The sequence below is a fragment of the Centroberyx affinis genome, unplaced genomic scaffold (assembly GCF_046629955.1).
Source record: "Centroberyx affinis isolate AG114_WGS23_722 - 3 ecotype Tasmania unplaced genomic scaffold, CSIRO-AGI_Caff_v1 ptg000126l_1, whole genome shotgun sequence".
Classification (NCBI taxonomy): domain Eukaryota; kingdom Metazoa; phylum Chordata; class Actinopteri; order Beryciformes; family Berycidae; genus Centroberyx; species Centroberyx affinis.
The window spans coordinates 217501-232948 of NW_027278827.1; the positions used below are offsets into that span (position 1 = coordinate 217501).

General features: G+C 43.4%; 1 protein-coding gene across 1 annotated transcript; it reads right to left on the reverse strand.

Annotated features, from left to right (window-relative positions):
* Nucleotides 1-9080: 9080 nt before the first annotated feature.
* Nucleotides 9081-15448, reverse strand: LOC139652358 (ADP-ribosylation factor-like protein 8B). The gene is made up of 7 exons (XM_071529413.1): nucleotides 15257-15448; nucleotides 12862-12942; nucleotides 12614-12687; nucleotides 12193-12286; nucleotides 11566-11633; nucleotides 11240-11310; nucleotides 9081-11090 (listed from the first exon to the last, which is right to left on the reverse strand). The coding sequence occupies exons 1-7, from the start codon at nucleotides 15377-15379 to the stop codon at nucleotides 11041-11043; spliced, it is 561 nt and encodes a 186-aa protein (XP_071385514.1). The 5' UTR covers nucleotides 15380-15448; the 3' UTR covers nucleotides 9081-11040.

The window sequence follows — 15448 nt, forward strand, 5'->3', positions numbered from 1 at the left end:
GGCCTATCTGTGCCTAGAATAAGAACCTCCACACCTCATCTGGAGTTAATACCACTTGGCAACGGAGTGCCTCTAACACCAGGCTGCCTAACTCCCAAGGGTGGAGCTGATGGATCAAGACAACTCTGTTAATGTATCTGTCCCTGGGTGGGTGGGAGGGAGCCGGCCAGTCAAGCAGCCAGGCAGCCAGGCAGGCCAAGGTCCCTGGGTGGCAGCGTGACAGACAGGGGGGGGAGGTGGCTGGACGAGGTGCCTGGGAACCTTGCTCTGAGAGGATGACAGCTCTATAAGTCAGGCCCTGATAAAGCAGTCAGGAGTGACAATCTCCGGGCCCCAGCCAGCGCAGCGTCCGTCCTGCTCAGATAAACTCAGACAGGCCATCCATCAGGCCGGAGACAGAGAGCCGGACCTGCTCTCCCGCCTCAATAGAAAAGTCTCAATGACCGGCCGCCGCTGGAATGCGCGGAGCCTCTCGCTTTCTGGAGGCGGGAGGAACAAAGATGGCAGTGAACCCTCTCCGGGGGGGATGCGTGGAGAGATCGGTGGGAGTGTGTGACACGAACCCTGTTAGGAGGTAGAGCTGCCACCTCTCGGGGGTGAAAGGGTGGGGACGGGAGTTGACAATGGCGGCGATACGATGCGTCCCGACCCGAGGGGACCACCAACACTAGAGAGCCAGCATGGCGTAATGAGAATGCGATAAGCCATGGAAAAGTGCTAATGTGACACGACGCATTCCGCACGTCAAGGCGGACAAAGCCGGTGTCACTAGGAAAATACCATCTCGAATTCCCAGTTTAAAAGGATGTTGGGATACAACGGGGCAACAAAATTTCAGATAGAAAAGGTCTTGAGCGAAGAAACCGAGATGTGACTCATGACAAAAGCCTGCGGGAATTGACGCACAGAAAAGGAAACATCACTTTTGAAATGAGAGACAGCCAAGATTCTTGTGAATGCACAATACTCTGAGTGCGATTATTCAGTGCAGAGAGGAAAAAGGCACTTCACTTCACACAAGTTCTTCTGCAACCTCTCTCTCTCTCACTCTCTCTCTCTCTCTCTGTGCTCTGTCTATATACAGCTTTGTGTCGTGGTCTAAGGCCAGGAACTTGTCTGGGTATGGTTCCAAAGAAAATACAACCAATTTCACAAGAACAAACAATAATTTCCCTCTCTTGGTTTACTCAGCATTAGCCTGTTTGAGTTGCACGTGACAGGAATAGAGGGAGAGGTTTACATGGGTAAGGACCGGGGAATAAGTACGGTTTGATTCTGTTGGAAGACGGTGAATTATTAACATTTTCCAAGCGTCAGGTTCATTTGGATGTAAAACATATATTCATCTATTGATACATTTATTCAAATATCAGTACATCCAAATATCAATTGAATGTTTATACCCAAAACATAGTCTGATATATGTCATTTTGAGCCAGAGAGGAACACTTCCAAAAAATGAGTTCATTGTTTGCCTCAAGTTTAAAGTGGCTGGTTAATGTTTCCGATTAGCTATGGAACTGAGAGCTGGGAGTGCGTAGCTGCTTAGACGGCCCTGTCACTGGCATCTGGTGTGTCTCATTAGGGCTGAGTACTGAAAAATGATACTGATATTACACTGTTTTTAGTACCAATATTGATTCATAGATAATCAACGGTATCAGACGGAAGTCAGAACTGTTCGATTCTGCGGATCATCACTTTATCATGGTGTTCTCATATTAAGAAAAACAAGCGATACACAGAAACTAGCCTGATTTATTATGAAGCATTTTCATTTTACATGCAAATGTATCAATAAAAAGCTTCACTTTAGAGCTGGTATTGAGTTTGCTATGAGAGCTGGCACCAGTACCATAACCTTTCCGGTGATTCCCTATCCTAGGACACCAGGTTATTGTTTACCATCAAGCACAAGGTGTCACCCTGGGGGAGAGCTGTGGCCTGGCACTGAGTCGTACTCCAACAGAAATAGCAACTTGTCCTCATTTTGGGGTCAAATGCCAACACCAAGGAAATAGCATTCCTGCAAAACAATAGCATTCCAGTCCTGCTTCATCATGTTACACTTTACAGAATGACTTTCTGTTAAAAGACATGCAAGTGCTGTGCGCAAATGTTGATCTGTAAGCACTATTCTCGCAACCTTTAATCACGGCTCTCGGAAATGTTTTTACCTTGGCAGCCGAATGAGTGTGAAGAACATGCTAACTACATCGAAGAATGTAATTCTTTCTTCAGCTGTGATTGCAATGCTTCGTCTCCTTTCCTGTGTATCCAAACGCTTTTTCTTCGTCAGATCTTGTTCAAACACTTCTTTAATTACACAAAAACACATAGGGGCGGTTGAACAGGCAATCCTTCACACAAAACACCGCAACCGAATTAATGACTGGAAAGTTTGCTTTGGAAAAGCCTCAACGACAACACGCAAAAGCAAAGCTGCCACTTGGAAACCATTGCAGTCAAGTTAGTGAAATTTAAATGGACAGTCCATTAAACTCACACATACACAATACAGTGTGGAAAACATGAACGTGTAATAGGAAAAGGAAAAAGTCATGGCGAAACTCAATATCTATGTATTAGTAAGAGCTGTGACTTCACTGTCATGCAACACACTTCTCTCTCTTTCTCTGTGCACGCAGCTTGTAGGTGAAAAGTGTGTGTGTATATGTTCAGGCAGGTGCTTGATCGTTGCCAAAGTGATATTTTTCCTAGCCCTGTGACAGAGGTAGGAAGGACTACAGCTGTTTCCCATCAGTAAACTTAGACCCTTTCGCAGTTTATAATGGAGCGTAAACCCGCAGGGAAAATTGCTGCTCGTATTGTATGAGCAAGGGTAAGGCATGTTGCTCAATAGATAGTGTTGGGGATATTTCCCTCATGAATAAGAAAAAATTCAAACAAATGCAATCAGGAGGATTATCTAAGAGGATCAAGCTGGCGGAAGAGCAGGAGATCACGGGCCTATCTCTCAACATGACATCACCTCTTCATAAGTCACTGTTCATCTGGAGCTATGATAACTTTGTTCAATGTGACGTGCAGCTAGGAGGAATATATAACCGCCCCTGTATGTCTGCGCTGACTCCAGGACAGCCACAGAAGGCGCCCTGGCAGGGGATCAGACCAAGGTAAGGACTGTCGTTCCCTCCAATTGGCTCGGAGTGAAGAGAGAGAGAGAGAGAGAGGCCTCCTGTTTACTGCCAAGGCCAGCGAGCGACCTGCCGAGGAAAAGTTCTGCTGGATATCAAAGGCAGGTTATCTGGTCCGAATCCAGCAGTCGCCGGGTTCCCACTTCATCTGGCCCCGAGGGAACATCTGTCCCTCTCATTGAGGTGAGTCCAAAGTCTCATCAAGGCCTTATTCAGACGAGTAGGGGCGGCAGGGGGATGGAAGTCGGGGGGTGGGGTGGCGGGGGCAGAATACTATGAATAGGTTTGAGCATCAAATACCAAACTATACTTAACACACAGGAAATGGCATCCTCCGTCTACACTGTTTGCACTACATTATTTCGCCCCCATTGTTCAGCACTTTTCTTTCCTCCCTAACATTCCAGCCTGCAGTGCAGCATTTCTCCTGTCAGCCTCTCTATTCACAGCCCACGGGGTTTTCAGCCATTGTCAACCTGAAGCCACAGTGGCTGGAGGATAAAGGACTCGCACGGCCCCTGTGAAGTCCTCTTAACACACTCATACCTGATGCTGCACACAAACAAAGAGCGGCGGATTCCTCCAGCCTCCAGCCAGGAAGGCTGCGAGCTCACAGTGAGGACATCTTTTGTAGAGATTTGGACCAAATTTATCAGAAGAGATGCATTTTAGTTTTTGTTTTTTTTGTCTCTTCACAATTGTCTTGTTCAGTTTAAAAACCTCCCCAGGGTCCAGTATTAGTTGATGAGTAACCCAGTCTAACTGCATCCAGTTTGAAGGTCTATATTAATATGGCTTTCAGTGGAGAGTTTGAGTGTCCTATGATGATCTAAATGCTGTTTCAGAGGCTTTTCCACCCAGAAAAGAATACAATTCTGGGGGAAACACTGAAAGCTAGTCACTTTTCTGATTTTTCGGCACAAAAATCCAAAAATATTGATATCAGCTTTCAAAAAACCCTAATGTGTGGTGTGGTGTGGTGTGGTGTGGTGTGGTGTGGTGTAGGGTCATAGTAAAGAGATGGAGGTGATATGGAAGACAGTGCATTCCTGTGTGTCAGGAAACAACTTTGCACAACATAGGTAGACGACACTAAATTGTATACATGGACTCAGGCACTGTGGAATATACAGAATCAGGCCAACTTGTAAGCTTTGACCTTTATTTTATTATTAACAATATTATCATTGTTTGCTTCTGAATGCATGTAAGCTATGGTGGATATACTTTTCTTCACAATTGATTTTTCTGACCTCATGTTACCTGTGCTGCAAAAAAAAAAGTATCTCTATGACGTCGTCTGTGAATATGGTATATCTGCATATCTGGTGTATCTGTATGACTTGTATCCCAATGGGAGAGAGACAGGAGGGAACATGGATCAAAAGCCTGCTCCGACATGCCTGACTCGGGCGTGGCTGCTTGCCTATCTCACTTCCATCCCCTTTTATAGCAGGAAAAAGAAGTCAAAGGTTTGATTTCTCCCTCCAGGGTTGTGTTTTCATGTCCCTTATCAAATGATGACAGTGGAACGCACATGTCAAGCCTCCATGGATCCTGGAGGGACAAATCCCAGTCCACAGAAGCCAGTGTGGGACTGGGAAGAGGACAGAATGCCCTGATAATATGGAAGTCTGTTACAAGTCCTCAAACTCTGCATTTATTATATATAAAACTCATCATTACCTATGATAATGTCAATGTCCAGTGGGAAAAAAACAGTGGAAGCCTTTGATATCTGAAGCAATGGAGTTCTCAATGGAGTTCTCACAGATTTAAGAGATTTCAGTTTTACATTTAGCAGGATATTGAGTAGGTAGAAGTGCAAAGGAACTGGACAATGCACCATCCAACACTGACCATACCACAGCAAACAAAGTTGAAGACTCCTAAGTTCAGTTGTTCACGGCCCTCGCATTACTATTCTCCCCACACACCATGTATACTCCCTTGTTCAAAGAATTACACTCCCTACATCAACTTTTCATTAAATATACATAAATCCAACATGGTTTAATAAAGTGGACTACAGTGAATCTGCCTTAAAATGCAGACTGATAAATACTCAATCTATATGTAAATATGAGGTACATTGGGAAAAAAAAAAAATCAAAAAGCAGGGAAAAATGCATTAGCCTCCCTATTTGATCAGAGCCCCAGGAGCTGAAGTTATGATTTTTAATGGAATCTGAGGAGGGGAGAGTGGCGGAGCCGAGGCAGGGAGGTGAGAGTATGAAAGCGTTCACAGGGGAGCTGGCTATCTGAGAGGACGCCGGATAACAGAATGGACCTGAAAGATTACTCTCACTGAGTGGAAATGGAATTATTGCATTTGGAGGCCTCAGCAGCTTTTCTCCACTCCCCTGAATCAAAAAAGAAAAGTGTTGGTTTAACTAAAATAAAAATAACTTTCTCTCTTACGACTCGAACAGTGGTTTTCCTTTGCGACGCGCAGCCCTGGAAAACAAAGCAATGCCTACTGATGATTCCTGCTGCAAGTGTTAAGGTGCAGGGAGGTGAACTTTGACCCCAGCTGATGCAGATTTTCAGGGTATTTTACTTTATTCATTCATTGGAAGACACCTAGTGGCTGCAAATATTCACAATTTCACAGGAAAAAGGGAAATTAACACAAAGATTAAAAACATAATCATTATTATTAGATATATTTTTTACATTCCAAAAATCATCTGCTGACCCTCTGTGGGGCCACGACCCCTAGCTTGAGATCTGCTGCTCTAAAACTCTAAGAGATAAATGACATTCTACCATCTAATGCAAAAACTTTATATATTCATACATTAATTGAATTATCAAGCCATATTTCAAACTGTCCCAAAAAACAAAGGTAATAAATTGGAGAAACTGATAGACTGAAAGAGACTGTATTGAAAACTAAATCTAAAAATCATTATCAGATTGAGAACAGTTGATTTGAAAAAAAAAATAGGTGAACATATTGGCTCAAAAATCCTAATCAGTGTATCCATAGTAGTAACTGACAATAAAATGGCCAACGTAAACTAATTAGGGTCAGGAATGTATTCATCTAAGGAGCCTATTAAGCTGGGCTATTACAGGGTGAACATGCATGTAACCATATGTCTTTTATGGGGTGTAGAGCAGTAAAGGACGGTGATGTGTGCCATGCAGCTCCGTATTAATCATGTGACATTCCACACATAGCGATTAGTGCCAAATTATGGCCCAGGCAGGGACGTGAATGAGGTGTTTGCAGACGCCTGTCAAGGTCGGGGCCTCCGAACCTCTAATCCCCAAACTATAATCTAACAACTTTGGACCAACTTATTTGCTTCTCGTAAAACAGAGGCTTTTGTATCCTGGGACAAATTACCCCATAGTTAGATCAGCCAAAGACAGTGGTGTTCTGATGTCATCTCTGTCAGATGTACAAAGAGGACTTACTGGCACACAGAGGTAACAAGAGCAGCAAATAAACAACTGACTGGCTGGGCCAACATGAAATCATGTTTAAATATGAATGACTGTTTACAGGCCAGTCAGCACTACTCCCATTAAATTACTTGATTTGCCAAACGTAAATTTTTTTACTTTCATTTGCTGAACATGTATATTAAACGGCAAGTAACAAAACATAAGACATGGACTTTAATTCCCTCCTGTTTAAAACATATAGAGATACAGATGCTACAAAGTATAAATCAGCCTTAAAATGACCTTCACCCTCAGCACCGTATCTTGTCAGCTTGGAGATTTAGTGAGATGCTCGGTGATCACTGCATATCAGCACTGCGACTGCTGTATATAGTAAACACTGACCTCAAAGTCTGAATGCTAAAAGTGGACTAAATATTATCATAGGCCTGCCTGGAGGATATAAACGCAGTTTATTATGATGGGGAGAGGGAGGGAGAGGGGAGGGAGGGAGGAAGGGAGGAAGGGAGGGAGAGAGAGAGAGCACAAGAGAGAGGAAATTGGGATGCGTCAGCCTTGATAGGTGTGGTAGGTGCTAATGCTTCAGAGAACACAACTCCAAGTTGTCTGCCTAGATTGCAAAGATGTCAAACCTTTCCTCACTGTAAAAAAATTCAGTCTCTTGAGTTAGGTAAGAGTGCGACCTCTCCCTCTCACATTACTGCACAGACAACGTGAAAAATGGGCCATAAAGTTGCATAAACAAGGTGCGATATGTTCGCTTGTTACAGTGCTGCCGGAAGGTTGAGTGAAATCATCGTTTCCCATACGGAGTGTTGAGTGATGCTGTCCAGGGTTTTTGTTGGAAAGACAGAACTCAACCAGCTCATGTCAGCAACAGCAGGTTCAATCTGGAGTGGTTTCTGTGTATTAGAGAGGCGGGCATGTTATAGTCAGGAAGCTGAATGCCGATGCTCACCATGTCAAACAAGTGTTACGTTGCTGAGGTTCAGTGTTCATAGAGCAAGTTCAAAACTTGGAAAGGGGACATCATGTGGACAATGGATTTGCACAATAGATTTACTACCATTTCCTTGAAGATGACAGCAAATACAGAGGATTAGCCATAGTGCTGTGTGTGTGAGATCCATATTTTGTCATTATCTGGAGACTTGAGACTGCAGCAATCCTATGGAAAGCTGATTCATATCCTTATTAAAGACATCGGTCAAGGTCCTCTCCAAGACAAGAGCGATATAGCTTATTTAGGCCCAGGTTGTAGGGGTTAATTAGACAGGTTATAAGGGAGCGAACATTTCAGCTGATCGCGGCCCTTGTCATTTTCCTGATGAATGGCCATTTATGTGACAGAACTGCAATTTTGGACACTTAAGGAATGCAAACAGTGCAGCTGAGACAGGTGGTAGGTGCAAAACATGTCATATTACATAATGAGCGCGATGGTAATAGAGTGTAACTACATTAATGGTATGTCACGCCTTCAGGTCGTCTCTGTGACCTGCTCTGTGCATAAATCCATGTGGCAGGGCCGTAACCACCACTTAATCCCTTGTGGTCATTGTAATTGTAAACCACACACACACACACACACACTTGCGGACCCACACGTACATATAAGCTCCCTCGCAGACAGACGCGCACACGCAACAGGCCCATGGAGTTCATCAGATAACACCTGGATCTGTCCACACGTCCAAACTACAGCACTGGCATACAATAAATGCCAGCAGCTGTTCATTAAAGCCTGTGTTTAAGAAATGAGATTAATTAAGGTGTTCCTGCTTTAACAGGCGGGCCTGCTCTCTGAAGGCTCAGTACAGTTCCAGCTGCGAGAACATGACTCGCTTTATTACCCCCTAGTTTGCAACACACACTCCCTGCGCTTGTCTTACCGCTCTGTTTAGCTAAGTGTTAAATTTCTATGGATAATAGGAATTTTCTGCCAAGAAACACTGAAAGGTGTTAAGCATCTATTATGGGATCTGTACGCCGCTTAATGGAAAATACAGAATCATATCTATCCACAAAGGTAGTTATAATGTTAAGTTTGTATGACAAATTATGAGAGCAGAGCAAATTGTGGGTGTATGTAGCTCGACTAGCAGCTCATTTGGGATCCGGTTTGGTTGGATTCAGGAACTCAAATGACTGAAACACATCCATTTTCGACTAATACATCTACCATTACAGCATGTATGAGTATACTAACTTCTCCTGACATTTTGCACAATTCAAAACCTCATGATTGATTTGACTATTCCAGCACTGCATAGGAACCCTGCTCTACAACATATCATAAACGTTGGAAAACAGACTTATGATGTTGCATGTTACTAAACAGAACTTCAGGTGAAACTTTCAAGACAACCAGAGTTGATATGGAGACATCAAAGCTCCTCTCCTCTGCCATGATCGTTCCCATCCACAGCCCTTTGCCTCCACCTAGTGGGAAGAAGTGAATCTACAATTTCCCAATCAACACGGATGCCAGACTTGAAATCCTTAAAAATAAAAACAAATTTATTAGCAATCACAGGGGAAGAATGCATGACATCTACAAGAGCATTTGTTTGAATAAAAATGCTAACTTCTTATTTACAAAGTCTGCAATTGAATGTGAATAAGTTTAGCACATGCACATACAAATTGCAAATAAGCTATATTATTACACAGGTAACAAAGCTTTTACCCAATTACCCACACAGTCACCCAACTGAACAGCCCCTCACTGCTGCTGTGGTCCCAACAATCAACATTCAGGATTACGACGATCACCAGTAGACACAGAGCGACATGTGAAATAACAGACAGACCATGAAGGAGTTTTAGACGAGACAAAAAGGTGAGATGCAGAATTCTAAGCCATGTAGGCCTACATAGCAACAGTGATATCCAATTCAGCCCCCAACCCACAACACACACACACAAAAGACGACCTTAAACTGATTGATCGAGATGCGCTGACCAAGCAAGGGGCGATTAAGGGAGATTAATATACATGATGTAAGCTATTGCAAGGGATCAATCTGAGAACAGCGGCCGAACCTGTGAAAATCATTGTCTTCTCGCTGAAAGGGACCGACGTCGTGTCAATCAGCATGTCATTTTGAGAGGACACAGCTTTGTCCTTGGACTGGTAAGGCTTTACATGAGACATCATGACTCAGGCGAGGGCGTAACATCTGACAAGGCATTGATGACATCAAGCATCCGATGCTCTGAACTGATGGACCGGCATCTATGCCATAACCTCAATCATGACTAACACTGGCTTTCCTGTTACCCGACCTGAACTTGATAGGAATCATGAAATATATATTTGGGTACACCCATACTGTGTTTAGACAATCACAAAATATCCTATAACGTCCTGAGAATTGCAAGCAGAAGACAGCCTACATTTCAAGCTACATAAAATAGTCACAGGCTACAGTGAAATGGCATTCAAATTACCCATCAAGCAAACAAATGTAACATTTTCTCATTAAACTAGTGTAGCTCCATACCAATAGTCCATTTCTCCCTCCTCCATTTTCCATCATTTTAACAGTGCTACCCTTTCTCGGCTGTCAAAGTGTATTTATGTGATTGCGTTACATAAAATGAGATTGTCAAGAGATGTTGCAAAGTGTAACCAAGGGATCAATGCTGCGGCTGCACCAAGCGCTTTGTAATAGTGGGGTAGAAGTTGCATTGGGCAATAACTGTCTGTTTGGAACACTCATGTAGCAGAAGGCACTTAAAACTCTGCTGACCAATCTTAGGATTTAGCTTAGAAACAACAACCACTCACACAATCTAACTTTCCGTGTATCTTTTTTGTTTTTTAATCTGTAAACTCTTGAATTTAAGTCACTTCATAAAATGGATAATTTCCATATGCCAGCAAATAAAATGCAGGCTACGTTGCTATGGGTTTATCACGAATCGAAGGCATTCGCGCGTGCCACCAGCGTCATTTGGCAGATAACTGTTAAAAACTACAATCACGCAATGTCACATGAACACCAGATGCTGACAGGCAACAGAATGGATCTTGGATGACGGATGGGTTATAAGAGTTCCACCCAAGACTGCAGCGTCATTAGATTCCTGTGTCAAGGGTAATGAAAACCACTTGAAACAATCAAACAAACAAACAAACAAAAAACCCTCCATGATGTACACAGACACAGAGCATCCCCAGGCAATAAGGCATGATGGGTATGGACAATCCACGTTCTAGCACAGTAAACTGAGACAACTTTTCAAGACTCCAGATAGCTGGGGCGGCGGTAGTGCTGTACAGGGACTACACATCTATGGTAGTGTACTGGGTGGTGCGGGTGGTGGTGGTGGTGGTGGTGAGCGGAGAGAGCTGGATTACTTCACAGAGGCAGTGGAAGGGATGACTGTAAAGGACCCATGACCATTAGGGGCTGAGGCCAGAGCTGGGGCTGGGGAGTGGGGGGGTGGGGCTTCACTTTCAGCTTCTCCGCGACTTCGAATGCTGGATGAGCCACTGCAGTGTGATATCTGTGGATGAGGTGACACGCAAAAAAAAAAAATGTAATCAGAGACATTACTATGAACTCAGCGGGTGAAATTGATATTCGACAACAAAGAAAAACAGGTGTCACCATGAGTATGATGTAGTGTTGTTTAAAATGCAATCTCATCCTTACCTATGTTGTCTTTCTCTTTGCAGGAGACAGAGTAGCAGCAGATCTCTCGGTCCTGGATGGCAGACAGGTTCCTGTAAAAGGGAAAGGAAAAGCGAGTTGTGAGTTGAATGTATTGGCGATGATTCCTCATGATTTTTGCATTAGCACTAGGGAGGACTGACGTGATACAGCCACTATTTATGGTTATAGCATACTTCATGTCTAATAAACAAACCACTGACACAAAAATAGACATGAGGTTTTAGATACATTAGGTTCTGGCCATAATGCGAGTAGCGCTGATGGTTGTGAAGGATCATCAGCAAAGAATAGTCTGAGTGTCTCACATTTTTTCAATAAGCTGCTTCTCATCAAGTGCATTGGGTAGGTCTCTTTTGTTGCCCAGGACTAGAACCTGAAAAAATAACAAAGAGAAAAAGGGAGAGAATAATATAAGCTATCAGGATGTATGGCAATCTGAGACTGAAATCTATATAGATAACCAATTCCCGCAAGCTGTCTGTGACAGAAAAAAAAAGAGAGATTTCCGTGGTCTAATAATGTATCAGCATTTTCACACAGTGTGATCAGACAATCAACAGGATTTCTATCAACCTTGTGCTCCACTCATCTCAGAACGCTTCCTGTTGAGGACAGAGCAGACAGTGTTGAGTCACAGCAGCCGGAAGCCGACCGAGTCAGCATGTCAAACACTGTCATGTCAATTATCCTGTCAGCTCGGATATTGAAAACGAATTTAAAAATCCTGGCTTGGGTTCAAATGACCACTTAGTGCAATGCCATCAAGCCCGAGTCACTACAACCCATTAGTTGCAGTGATAACTAATTATGAGGCTAATAAGAGCTTGTGACCGGAGTCACTGGACCCACATAAATCAATGTCATGAACCAAGGTTAGGCTGTAAAATCACGATCTTTGGGTCTGATGAACTCAAGTGCCAATGGCCCCTTACGGGTATTCCTTGTAGCTGCGGTTTATCTAAAAGGTTGTGGAGTTCATTTCTGGAAGCTTCTATCTTCTCTCGGTCTGCTGCGTCCACCATGTAACTGCAAAGGAGAGAAATACAGCTTAGGGTTTGGCAGCATTCAAATACATGGATTGCTTTACAACTATCACTTTGGACTTGTAATCAGGAGATGTTTTATTTGGGTTACTATTACTTTAAAAAGTATCCGGCTCTACCAGCAGCCAAGCCCGGTTAACATTGATTGAAAAACATTTCTGAAAAATCTTGAATGTAGGCCTATAATTTCCATCAAGTTTTCTAGGCCTGGAAACCGATTTCTAGGGTTTCAATGACCTTGGGAACTCCTGATAATACATTTCTATTCACAAAGCCCATTTGCTGTACTCTGGAGTGCCCAGAAACTTACACAATAGCATTGACTCCTCGACAGTAGCGCTCCCACATGCTTCTGAACCGAGGCTGTCCACCTATGTCCCATATCTGTGGCAAGACAGCACAGAATCAAAAAAACACGCTTGCGCAGATTTGTATCCTTAGTACAACAAATCATTGCACCATTACTGCTCCAGAGCGCAGAATACAAAGCTCTGGGCTGGCCTCGGTCCAGAGTGAAATTGAGAGTTGACAAGCTCGAAGCTGGCAGACGTAGCTTACCTTTATCGTCACATTGCCTTTAGTAACCTTCCGCATGTTGAAACCGACTGTGGGGATCATGTCTTCGCTGAACTGGCCTGACTGCAAGAGACAAATGCAAGAAAGATGGTATGTTAATGTTTACTGCATGCCATGCTGTTAAAACGCACACAGGTACTGAAGGATTCTGAATTACATGTACAGTGACATATATCTAGTGAGTCTTCTGTCTCTACTGTATCATGCACCGAATGTCACCGAATCAAAACTAGATGGCACTGTAGAGCACATACATCCACCAACGCTATGCGATTGTCAATATATACCAGTTCACACATGTCCAATTTTCACCAAAATTTCTTCCATGCCCCATTACCAACTTGTTTCACATCAGGAGATGCACACATTTCATGACTGGACCTGAAATGGGACATGAGATCTGCCTGCGAATCTGCAAATTCTAGCCTGCATTTTAGCTGATTATCTCAACACCACATGGCCAATCAGCACTATTCAGTTCAGTGGCCATTAGGGCTGTCTTTCTACCACTGGACCAACTTTGGGAAAAATTGGTAGGGCGTTAGGTATGTCTAAACTGGAAATGAGCTCTCCAGTTCCCCATGTTGTTTGACTGGGCCAACAATCGAGGGTTTGCCTCTTCTTCTGTCTGCTGATTGGCTACAAAGTTTGATGGTGTTATGTGAATCCATTTGGAAGTTCCATGCGTTTTTATGAGAACCACGCCCATTGCCACACATCCCTTTAGCCAATCGGTGTGAAAAGTTTATCCAGTCTTCCTTGCCCCATGACCAAACTTTCTACAAATTTTCATGCAAATCCGTTAACTTTTGGAGTAATTCTGCTAACAGACAAACAGAACAGGGCAAAAATATAACCCCTGTCCAACTCCGTTGGCGGAAGCAATTACTCTACATTTACTAAACTTGATGTGGGTGATTTGATTCACATGCAGTCAAACATGAAAAGCCTTCAATGTGGATCTTTTCAGAGCACAGGAAAGGTCATAAAAGATTAAATTGTAGCATGATTAGATTACAAGCAAAAACATTTTTGGATGCTCCGTTTGAACACTTGCCCATTTACTCTATGAATCATATAAGATGGTGCCTTCTTTGCATTAGCATAGTTTAATTTATGCCTTTCTTTATCAACCTTAAATTCTGTATCCCAATAATCAATAAACTCAAAATAAGGAACACCATATTATTTCAATTCACCTATAGGAATGAAATTGGCTCATAGCCTAAAGGTGGAGTCATCCTGCTCCAGAGCCAGCCCAAACATCTTAAACACAGCCTTGGTAAGTATCATCCTAGTTTTAAGCCCCTCCAGAAGCTAAGAAGCATAAAATATGACAAAAATGTCAAATATGCACAATTCATAGCCTTGGTTGTGTGGCCCCTATAGTAGGGCCTGGGCTCATTCTAATAGCCTCCCAATGATTGGGTGAAGCAGAGGGCAGCTTTATCCAAACCTCATTACAGATCACCTGACCTGACCACAAGTAAGTGGAAAAGAATGGTGTATTCTCGTGATAAATCCAAGCAAGGGGGCAGCCCAAAGTATTGTGGCCTACGAGTTTCAAGACTGACACTGTCTCAAGTCCAGTGTGGCCTATCCCTTTGAAACAACTGCAGTGCATCACACCTAGCCAAGGCTGTGAAACAGGCCAAACAAGCTAAACAGTATACAGACCCAACAATGAGGGACATGTGATTTTGGGTTTGATGATCATGAAATGTGGTAAGCTTTTACAAAAAATAGTGCCCGATATGACAAAGTGCCAAATATAAATCTGAGCTAAAATAACTGGCCAAAGAGGGAACATTTCTGTTGGGAGGTACCCTTGAGAGGACTCAGGGTGACGGTAATGAACGCCATTAATTAGGCTATACATAGCTTAATCATCCTGTGTTAGCAGGCAGTGGCCATGATGGCTCCAGGCCCTGTCAGCTTCACTGCACCCTTGATGACGTAGGCAAGAGGGTTGTTTACAAAATTAAATGGTAGCCAGTGCTGTCAACATATCGGGGATATTGAAATACCAGCAGCTTTCACAAAGCACTGGCCACACGTCTGTTTACGCGACCGATTTCGCAAGCATGCGCATAGTAACAGGTTTCGCCAAACGTTATAAGAACTTCGTCATTTCTCGTTAAGCTAGCCAAACAACAGTTAAGGTGAATCACACTATCATGCTTCGCACCGCACGAACATGTTTTGATCCGCAAAAAGCACCCAATCACGCAGCAATGCCCCCAAAGTAATACAAATACTGAGCTAGTTATTTTGGCACCATTAAATCTATTTCTAACACGGTTAAAGGAACCTTCGTCCACAGTCTCTTCCAGGTAGTAGCCTGGGCCCACACTGACTGTGCTCCTTTGCTACTCACTGCAATCACATTGACGAATGTGGTCTTCCCGGAGTACTGAAGTCCAACTAATGTAAGCTCCATCTCTTCTTTCCAAAACAGAGAGCGGAACCAGTCCAGCAACCTGTTAATGAGGGCCAGCATCTTGGATGACACAGTCGCAGTCGCTGTAAAATCTGTCGCTGCCGCCGTCTACTCCTGTGAATTGGCTAG

Coding starts and splice junctions, on each gene's coding strand:
- LOC139652358 (XM_071529413.1), bottom strand. CDS start 15,379: ATGCTGGCCCTCATTAACAGGTTGCTGGACTGGTTCCGCTCTCTGTTT. Junction 12,287..12,613: donor CGAGGAGTCAATGCTATTGT/GTAAGTTTCTGG, acceptor TCTCCTTTGCAG/TTACATGGTGGACGCAGCAG. Junction 11,091..11,239: donor CAAAGAGAAAGACAACATAG/GTAAGGATGAGA, acceptor CCTCATCCACAG/ATATCACACTGCAGTGGCTC.